The sequence below is a fragment of the Carassius carassius genome, chromosome 6 (assembly GCF_963082965.1).
Source record: "Carassius carassius chromosome 6, fCarCar2.1, whole genome shotgun sequence".
NCBI classification, from domain to species: domain Eukaryota; kingdom Metazoa; phylum Chordata; class Actinopteri; order Cypriniformes; family Cyprinidae; genus Carassius; species Carassius carassius.
Genome location: NC_081760.1, coordinates 18,686,531 through 18,696,795, shown reverse-complemented (window position 1 = coordinate 18,696,795; position 10,265 = coordinate 18,686,531). Strand labels below are relative to the sequence as shown.

Here is a 10,265-nt window from a genome sequence, read left to right as displayed (position 1 = left end):
CTGGTTCATTCAACTTTCGACCTATTACCTATGTTGAACTTGCAAAGCCTATAATAAAATCTGAGAATTCTCAACGGCAATCGGGTGAAAGAGACACATTTAGCCGTATAGCCCCATTGACTCCCATTCAGTCTGCACTCGCTCGCGATCAACCCCAGTGGAATTCTAATGGAACTGCAACCAAAATCAATACAATGGGGCTGAATAGGGAGTGCCAAGGCTCTCCGTAGACGGGCTCTGTTGATACGCACCCGAAGACTCCCTCTGCTGTCGGTTAGAATTACAGCATTTGTCGTGCTGATTTGCAGCAGTGTGACATGAGAGCATACGATTTGCTTTCCGGCAGTGTGCCATTGCTGGAGGAAGATGCGGAGGAAGATGTCTGAATCTCATGCCGAGGCGGGAAACGAGATGCCGAATAACAAAAAACAGAAATTAAGCAGTGATGAAAACAGCAACCCTGATCTGTCTGGAGACGACAATGTACGTTAATTGTGCACCGAATGTGTTTAATATGTGTATTTTTGCAGCTTTTCACGAATGAAGTTTCTCTTTGTCTCTTATCGCGTGTTTCTTATTAGCGTTAAATTCTCTTTCGTTTACGCTGTTCAGTGTTTTTCCATCATGATTTTAATGGATATTTAACATACCCTGTGTTGTTATGTTATTAAACACACAGACGTGATTGTGTCATTGTTAAGAAGAAAGATCAGAATAATCTGACTACCTTCAATTAGTGTAGTTTCATGATTGATGATGATTAAAACCAATAATAATAATATAAAGCATGACAGGTTTCTGTTAAGAGTTTATGTGAATACATTTGTTTCGGCCTCCATCCTGTGATCTGCTCTGGATCAGTCTATAAATTAAAAGTGTTTATTAAATTCTGCTCACATCGACTAAAGCGTGTTAATTCATTGTTTAACAATCGAATGTTTTCGATTTACCAGGATGATGCTGTCAGCATTGAAAGTGGCACCAACATGGAGCGACCCGACACTCCCACAAACACAGCCAATGCCCCGGGCAGGAAGAGCTGGGGCAAAGGCAAGTGGAAGTCCAAGAAATGCAAATATTCCTTCAAGTGTGTCAACAGTCTGAGGGTAAGAACAGAGCTTGTTTTATTATTGGGAGATGTGAGGGTCTGTAGTGCTTACTTTTGGAAAAAGTGTAACAGCTAACTTTGATTACGTGAGGCACTTCAGCCAATCATACAATGTCCTCTGGTCTCCTTTCCTGCATACCACCAAATCAGCGGCATTAACATTAGCCGTTAACACTTTTTTTTTTGGCTTAAGGTTGCAGGCTTGCCTTTCTGTGACTTTGGTAAGAAAGCCTGTGGTGTTTGTGTAGTGAATACTTGTGATGGCAATTTGATAGTGTTTTCTGTGATGTACAGGAGGATCATGGGCAGCCTTTATTTGGAGTGCAGTTTAACTGGCACAGTAAAGAGGGAGACCCACTGGTGTTTGCAACCGTTGGAAGCAACAGAGTGAGTGAAACTCAAAAGACTGTTAATGTTATTCATTAAAAACTGTTTCTGCAGACTCCTTCATGGTGGGTGAATCTTGTTCTTGCAGGTCACTTTATATGAGTGTCATTCTCAAGGAGAGATTCGTCTCCTGCAGTCATATGTAGATGCTGATGTATCCTTTTCAGACACAGAGAATAAACTCGTTAGATGGTTGGGTTTTATCTCGGAGCAATGTCATTCTGTCTCTTTAAATCTGCTGCTGCAGATTTGGGCCAGTGTCTTTTGTTATTCCTTTGATTGTTGCACTGCCTAGGCAGATGAAAACTTCTACACTTGTGCTTGGACCTTCGACACGGGCACAAGTCACCCGCTGCTGGCTGTGGCGGGGTCACGCGGCATCATTCGCATCATCAACCACATCACCATGCAGTGTGTCAAAGTGAGTTTTGGAAGTTGCCACAACGAATTGAATGTCAATGCATATTGAATTGCTATTGTTTGAAACAACCTTACCTGCATTAAGCCCCTTTCACACTGCACGTCGGACCCGACATGTTTATGCAGATTTTTTTCATTTTATCTGCAGCATTATGTCGGCCATGGAAATGCAATCAATGAACTCAAATTTCATCCAAGGGATCCAAACCTTTTGCTGTCAGTGAGTAAAGGTAATGACCTTAAAACTTATACAAACCAACAAATTGCGCTTAGAGCATGTTATTTCATAATTTGCTGTATGTTTGTCAGATCATGCACTGCGCCTTTGGAACATTCAGACAGACACTCTGGTGGCCATCTTTGGAGGTGTTGAAGGCCATCGTGACGAGGTCTTGAGTGCGGTGAGTTTAATGAGGCTTTGGCTGGTTGATGTTAAACTTCATTCGTGGAGTATTATTGGTATTCTTGATCAGATTCACTTTTGTCACACTGCAGTTTGATTGTAATCATTATAGTTTTGGTCTAAGTCTAAAAAATACATCTGCTCATGCACAGTTTCTCAAACTGGGGTTCATGAGTACAAAAAAAGTAAATTGTCACATATTGCTGGACTTTAGATTTAGCAATCCTCCGATGCTTTTAGTGCCCCCCCCAACCTGGAGATTTGGTTTGGTCCTCACACTGCATATAGCGAGACCCATTAAATGAAACTATAAAAATTGAAATAATAATAGTTATAATATTATTACACTTTATTTCGTTTTTTTTTTATTAAATAATAGTAAATAAACTTAATAATAGTGTGTGATATTATTCAAAATAAAAAGCAGTCCTAGTATTAAATACAAATGCATTTATTTTATAGTAAATAAACTTAAAAATAAAATGCTAATATTTACTTCTACTTTGTTTGTTTGCCTCTTTAAGAAGAATCGCTTTATGTATTCCCCAATTTTAAGTCGCTTTGGAAAAAAAGTGTCTAAAAATAAATAAACAAAAGCGTTTTCATCATATTCAAACTTTAAAATCAGCAGGCTTTTATTTTGGCGGGTTGCCGGCAAGTAAGTATACGCGCTTCCGGATTTAGCGCTGCTGATTAAAGAGCGTCAGTGGATGAATGTCACAGTTTTGTATTGTGCTTTGAAACCGTAGGCATAGCCTAGATTTATGCTTTCAGGTTGAAAATAAAAGTTATATAGTACAGTTTGTGATCTAAAATGGTAGTTGTGCATTAACAGCTGTCAACCATGTCGGTACGCAAATGCGCTGTCAGAACATTTATATTACGCATTTTTTATTTTGGTCGCGCATGCAGAGCTGCGGACCACTTATGTGCACCCCTGTGTGTGTGTGTGTGTGTATATATATATATATATATATATATATATATATATATATATACACAGCCGTGGCCAAAAGTTTTGAGAATTACATAAATATTGGAAATTGGAAAAGTTGCTGCTTAAGTTTTTATAATAGCAATTTGCATATACTCCAGAATGTTATGAAGAGTGATCAGATGAATTGCATAGTCCTTCTTTGCCATGAAAATTAACTTAATCCCAAAAAAACCTTTCCACTGCATTTCATTGCTGTCATTAAAGGACCTGCTGAGATCATTTCAGTAATCGTCTTGTTAACTCAAGTGAGAATGTTGACGAGCACAAGGCTGGAGATCATTATGTCAGGCTGATTGGGTTAGAATGGTAGACTTGACATGTTAAAAGGAGGGTGATGCTTGAAATCATTGTTCTTCCATTTTTAACCATGGTGACCTGCAAAAACGCGTGCATAAAAATGCGTTGCATAAAAATGGCTTCACAGGCAAGGATATTGTGGCTACTAAGATTGCACCTAAATCAACAATTTATAGGATCATCAAGAACTTCAAGGAAAGAGGTTCAATTCTTGTAAAGAAGGCTTCAGTGCGTCCAAGAAAGTCCAGCAAGCTCCAGGATCGTCTCCTAAAGAGGATTCAGCTGCGGGATCGGAGTGCCACCAGTGCAGAGCTTGCTCAGGAATGGCAGCAGGCAAGTGTGAGCGCATCTGCACGCACAGTGAGGCCAAGACTTTTGGAAGATGGCCTGGTGTCAAGAAGGGCAGCAAAGAAGCCACTTCTCTACAAAAAAAACATCAGGGACAGATTGATCTTCTGCAGAAAGTATAGTGAATGGACTGCTGAGGACTGGGGCAAAGTCATATTCTCCGATGAAGCCCCTTTCCGATTGTTTGTGGCATCTGGAAAAAGGCTTGTCCGGAGAAGAAAAGGTGAGCGCTACCATCAGTCCTGTGTCATGCCAACAGTAAAGCATCCTGACACCATTCATGTGTGGGGTTGCTTCTCATCCAAGGGAGTGGGCTCACTCACAATTCTGCCCAAAACACAGCCGTGAATAAAGAATGGTACCAAAACACCCTCCAACAGCAACTTCTTCCAACAATCCAACAACAGTTTGGTGAAGAACAATGCATTTTCCAGCACGATGGAGCACCGTGCCATAAGGCAAAAGTGATAACTAAGTGGCTCGGGGACCAGAATGTTGAAATTTTGGGTCCATGGCCTGGAAACTCCCCAGATCTTAATCCCATTGAAAATTTGTGGTCAATCCTCAAGAGGCGGGTGGACAAACAAAAACCCACTAATTCTGACAAACTCCAAGAAGTGATTATGAAAGAATGGGTTGCTATCAGTCAGGATTTGGCCCAGAAGTTGATTGAGAGCATGCCCAGTCGAATTGCAGAGGTCCTGAAAAAGAAGGGCCAACACTGCAAATACTGACTCTTTGCATAAATGTCATGTAATTGTCGATAAAAGCCTTTGAAACGTATGAAGTGCTTGTAATTATATTTCAGTACATCACAGAAACAACTGAAACAAAGATCTAAAAGCAGTTTAGCAGCAAACTTTTTGAAATCTAATATTTATGTAATTCTCAAAACTTTTGGCCACGACTGTGTGTGTGTGTGTGTGTGTGTGTGTATATATATATATATATATATATATATATATATATATATATATATATATATATACTGATAAACCTAGTGACTTTTTTTTGTTTTTTTTTAATAAATCTGATTCAGTTGCAAGATGTCACCAGTGCTGCATCAAGAGCACGATGTCTGACTCTCCTGGTGTAGTATTGTCTCTCTCTCTCTGCGTCTGTTCTGTGCAGTGAGTGGCAGAGAAGCATCACTTTCAGCTGACAGCACTGTAGCCGACTCGTCAATAAATGAGTACAAAGCAGCATTTCCAAGCACCTGTTGTTTACTGACTGTTTGGAATTATAAATACGATCATAGTTCCTCTGTTAACACTATGCACCTTTTTTTTTGTTGTTTTTTGTTTGTTTTTATTTTGTTACTCAGACGCAGACAGTGTGCTGCATGAGACAAAAAAGTAATGTAGCCAAAACCACCGCATAGCCACTCAACATGCATCTACGGTACATGCATGTTGATTTTATCAGACGATGTCATGATTATAAATGAGAGTCTCCAGGTTAACATGTATTAATGGGTCGTGTTTCGTCACTTTTTAGAGTGGAATTTTTCTACAATATTCCTTCATCATGATAAAATAGGGCATTCTAAATCAGTCTACTGCAGTAGCCTATTTTCTCCCTCAATCTGTAGAAATTGTGGTTTTCACTTGGCGTGCATGGAAAAAAATTATTATCGTCATATACTGTGAAACTGGTATAATTTTGAAAAATACTGTGATATACATTTTTGGTCATTACCAGGGACGTGGGAACTATATTGTGGGGGGGGGGGGGGGGGGGGGGTAATATAGCCTATGACTAATATAGCCTACTGTTATATAATCTGTGCTTATACATAATAGATTTTAATAGCTCAATGCTCTAAATATTTTGTGGCATTGTTAAAAGTTTCTGTGCATAGGACAGACCTATCCGTGATCACTCTCCATGGTTCTGACCAAAGAAGAGCGCTTTGGAATCTCAATTACGCATGAAACGCATCATGCCTGGGCTGCGTTTCCCGAATGAATGATGATCTGCTTTTATGACATTTTTCCTTTTTTATTCAGAATATTCACAAATGTGTTAGCTATGGCATGAAATATCTGATATTCATTGCTGTCATTAAAGGACCTGCTGAGATCATTTCAGTAATCGTCTTGTTAACTCAAGTGAGAATGTTGACGAGCACAAGGCTGGAGATCATTATGTCAGGCTGATTGGGTTAGAATGGTAGACTTGACATGTTAAAAGGAGGGTGATGCTTGAAATCATTGTTCTTCCATTTTTAACCATGGTGACCTGCAAAACGCGTGCAGCCATCATTGCGTTGCATAAAAATGGCTTCACAGGCAAGGATATTGTGGCTACTAAGATTGCACCTAAATCAACAATTTATAGGATCATCAAGAACTTCAAGGAAAGAGGTTCAATTCTTGTAAAGAAGGCTTCAGTGCGTCCAAGAAAGTCCAGCAAGCTCCAGGATCGTCTCCTAAAGAGGATTCAGCTGCGGGATCGGAGTGCCACCAGTGCAGAGCTTGCTCAGGAATGGCAGCAGGCAAGTGTGAGCGCATCTGCACGCACAGTGAGGCCAAGACTTTTGGAAGATGGCCTGGTGTCAAGAAGGGCAGCAAAGAAGCCACTTCTCTACAAAAAAAACATCAGGGACAGATTGATCTTCTGCAGAAAGTATAGTGAATGGACTGCTGAGGACTGGGGCAAAGTCATATTCTCCGATGAAGCCCCTTTCCGATTGTTTGTGGCATCTGGAAAAAGGCTTGTCCGGAGAAGAAAAGGTGAGCGCTACCATCAGTCCTGTGTCATGCCAACAGTAAAGCATCCTGACACCATTCATGTGTGGGGTTGCTTCTCATCCAAGGGAGTGGGCTCACTCACAATTCTGCCCAAAACACAGCCGTGAATAAAGAATGGTACCAAAACACCCTCCAACAGCAACTTCTTCCAACAATCCAACAACAGTTTGGTGAAGAACAATGCATTTTCCAGCACGATGGAGCACCGTGCCATAAGGCAAAAGTGATAACTAAGTGGCTCGGGGACCAGAATGTTGAAATTTTGGGTCCATGGCCTGGAAACTCCCCAGATCTTAATCCCATTGAAAATTTGTGGTCAATCCTCAAGAGGCGGGTGGACAAACAAAAACCCACTAATTCTGACAAACTCCAAGAAGTGATTATGAAAGAATGGGTTGCTATCAGTCAGGATTTGGCCCAGAAGTTGATTGAGAGCATGCCCAGTCGAATTGCAGAGGTCCTGAAAAAGAAGGGCCAACACTGCAAATACTGACTCTTTGCATAAATGTCATGTAATTGTCGATAAAAGCCTTTGAAACGTATGAAGTGCTTGTAATTATATTTCAGTACATCACAGAAACAACTGAAACAAAGATCTAAAAGCAGTTTAGCAGCAAACTTTTTGAAATCTAATATTTATGTAATTCTCAAAACTTTTGGCCACGACTGTGTGTGTGTGTGTGTGTGTGTGTGTGTGTATATATATATATATATATATATATATATATATATACTGATAAACCTAGTGACTTTTTTTTGTTTTTTTTTAATAAATCTGATTCAGTTGCAAGATGTCACCAGTGCTGCATCAAGAGCACGATGTCTGACTCTCCTGGTGTAGTATTGTCTCTCTCTCTCTGCGTCTGTTCTGTGCAGTGAGTGGCAGAGAAGCATCACTTTCAGCTGACAGCACTGTAGCCGACTCGTCAATAAATGAGTACAAAGCAGCATTTCCAAGCACCTGTTGTTTACTGACTGTTTGGAATTATAAATACGATCATAGTTCCTCTGTTAACACTATGCACCTTTTTTTTGTTGTTTTTTGTTTGTTTTTATTTTGTTACTCAGACGCAGACAGTGTGCTGCATGAGACAAAAAAGTAATGTAGCCAAAACCACCGCATAGCCACTCAACATGCATCTACGGTACATGCATGTTGATTTTATCAGACGATGTCATGATTATAAATGAGAGTCTCCAGGTTAACATGTATTAATGGGTCGTGTTTCGTCACTTTTTAGAGTGGAATTTTTCTACAATATTCCTTCATCATGATAAAATAGGGCATTCTAAATCAGTCTACTGCAGTAGCCTATTTTCTCCCTCAATCTGTAGAAATTGTGGTTTTCACTTGGCGTGCATGGAAAAAAATTATTATCGTCATATACTGTGAAACTGGTATAATTTTGAAAAATACTGTGATATACATTTTTGGTCATTACCAGGGACGTGGGAACTATATTGTGGGGGGGGGGGGGGGGGTAATATAGCCTATGACTAATATAGCCTACTGTTATATAATCTGTGCTTATACATAATAGATTTTAATAGCTCAATGCTCTAAATATTTTGTGGCATTGTTAAAAGTTTCTGTGCATAGGACAGACCTATCCGTGATCACTCTCCATGGTTCTGACCAAAGAAGAGCGCTTTGGAATCTCAATTACGCATGAAACGCATCATGCCTGGGCTGCGTTTCCCGAATGAATGATGATCTGCTTTTATGACATTTTTCCTTTTTTATTCAGAATATTCACAAATGTGTTAGCTATGGCATGAAATATCTGATATTCCGATTGTCAAATACATTCAAGTGGAAGTGTATTGTTGTTTAAACACCTTTAAAACGATCGCGCTAGTTGAGCTGTATGCGCGATATAATTTTGACAAAATTTTGAAATGAAGGCTTAAATCAAACATTTTAATTCAGATTCTGTGTGTGTGTATATATATATATATATATATATATATATATATATAAATGGAAAACAAAAACAACGAAAAGAAACTGCTGGCTGACCCCTAGAGGGGTGGGGAAAACGTCTATGGTCATTACCGCCCACAACTATACCGCCCATCACATTAGGCAGATGAAAAGTGTCTTTTTGTCACAAAACGTTTCTGTTGTGTTTTTAGGATTTTGACCTTCTTGGTGAGAAGATCATGTCCTGTGGGATGGATCATTCCTTGAAACTGTGGAGAATCAACTCTGAGAGGATGCAGAAAGCAATACGTGGTTCATATGAGTATAACCCCAGCAAAACCAACCGGTGAGTCCTCACTATTGCTCTTCATTGGGTTGTTCAGCACTCTGTGTGTTTAGTATGTGGATTTAACAAGTCCTTTCACCATACATTTTTAGGCCTTTTGTGTCTCAGAAGATTCACTTCCCAGACTTTTCCACACGAGACATTCACAGGAACTATGTGGACTGTGTCCGCTGGCTTGGTGATTTGATTCTTTCAAAGGTACTTTCAGTAACACAAGAGCCAACAACATTTTAAGTCATTATTAGTTACTCCGCAATAATGCTAATCATTTGTTAACTCACCATCATTCTTTTTCGGTCATATTTCAGTCATGTGAAAATGCTATTGTGTGTTGGAAACCTGGGAAAATGGAAGACGATATTGACCACATCAAACCGAATGAGTCTAATGTGACCATTCTGGGCCGCTTTGATTACAGTCAGTGTGACATTTGGTACATGCGTTTCTCGATGGACTTCTGGCAGAAGGTATGAGGTTCTTGATAGACATTCATTGTTTCATTGTGCACTGACGAACAATGTCATTAAATAGCATTAGTAAGAACATCTTATGTTACCACATGAATGAAGAGTGTATATCTTTAATTTTCTCAGATGTTAGCTCTTGGAAATCAAGTCGGGAAGCTCTATGTTTGGGATCTGGAAGTAGAAGATCCTCATAAAGCAAAGTAATAATCCATGTTTGTCGGGCATTTGTGCTTGAACTATCCACACCATATACAGCTTAACTTACCAGCATTGTACTTTTTTAATTCTGCCTTCTGTTTTGCATTCAGGTGTACCACACTTACCCTCCCTAAATGCACGTCGGCCATCAGACAGACCAGTTTCAGCAGGGACAGCAGTATTCTTATCGCAGTGTGTGACGATGCATCGATCTGGCGCTGGGACCGACTGCGCTGATTTTTTCATGTCATTGATTGTTGAAATTATTGATCAACAGGTTCTGTAGTCTTTGCTTTTGCCTTTTTCTTGATTTTGCTTTTGTCTTTTTTCCTTGCCATTCTCTTGTCTGACTTTAATAAAATCTATTTTTCTAATCTATTCCTTTCCCCCTTTTAAATTGTTGTGAAATTGTTTACATAAACCCAACACTTTTTCACACTGGTTGTGATCAGCAGTGAGCATGTATTCACTAATTCATCAGATTTAAATTTCATCAGAAAATAAAATTCATCATAATTCATCCTATTATGCTAAATTAACTTTTATAAGATGTTTGAACACCGATGTGTATCCACAGTGTGTGTAAACAACCAGCCTATAATGGTAAAAATCCACCA

At 39.5% G+C, this 10,265-nt stretch overlaps 1 protein-coding gene across 1 annotated transcript; it reads left to right on the top strand.

Annotated features, from left to right (window-relative positions):
• Nucleotides 1-312: 312 nt before the first annotated feature.
• LOC132141900 (polycomb protein eed-like) lies at nt 313-10,026 on the top strand. Its single transcript, XM_059551555.1, has 12 exons — nt 313-483; nt 954-1,106; nt 1,403-1,495; nt 1,584-1,649; nt 1,791-1,916; nt 2,064-2,145; nt 2,225-2,316; nt 8,850-8,983; nt 9,076-9,181; nt 9,292-9,450; nt 9,577-9,650; nt 9,759-10,026. The coding sequence occupies exons 1-12, from the start codon at nt 367-369 to the stop codon at nt 9,883-9,885; spliced, it is 1,329 nt and encodes a 442-aa protein (XP_059407538.1). The 5' UTR covers nt 313-366; the 3' UTR covers nt 9,886-10,026.
• Nucleotides 10,027-10,265: the final 239 nt, after the last annotated feature.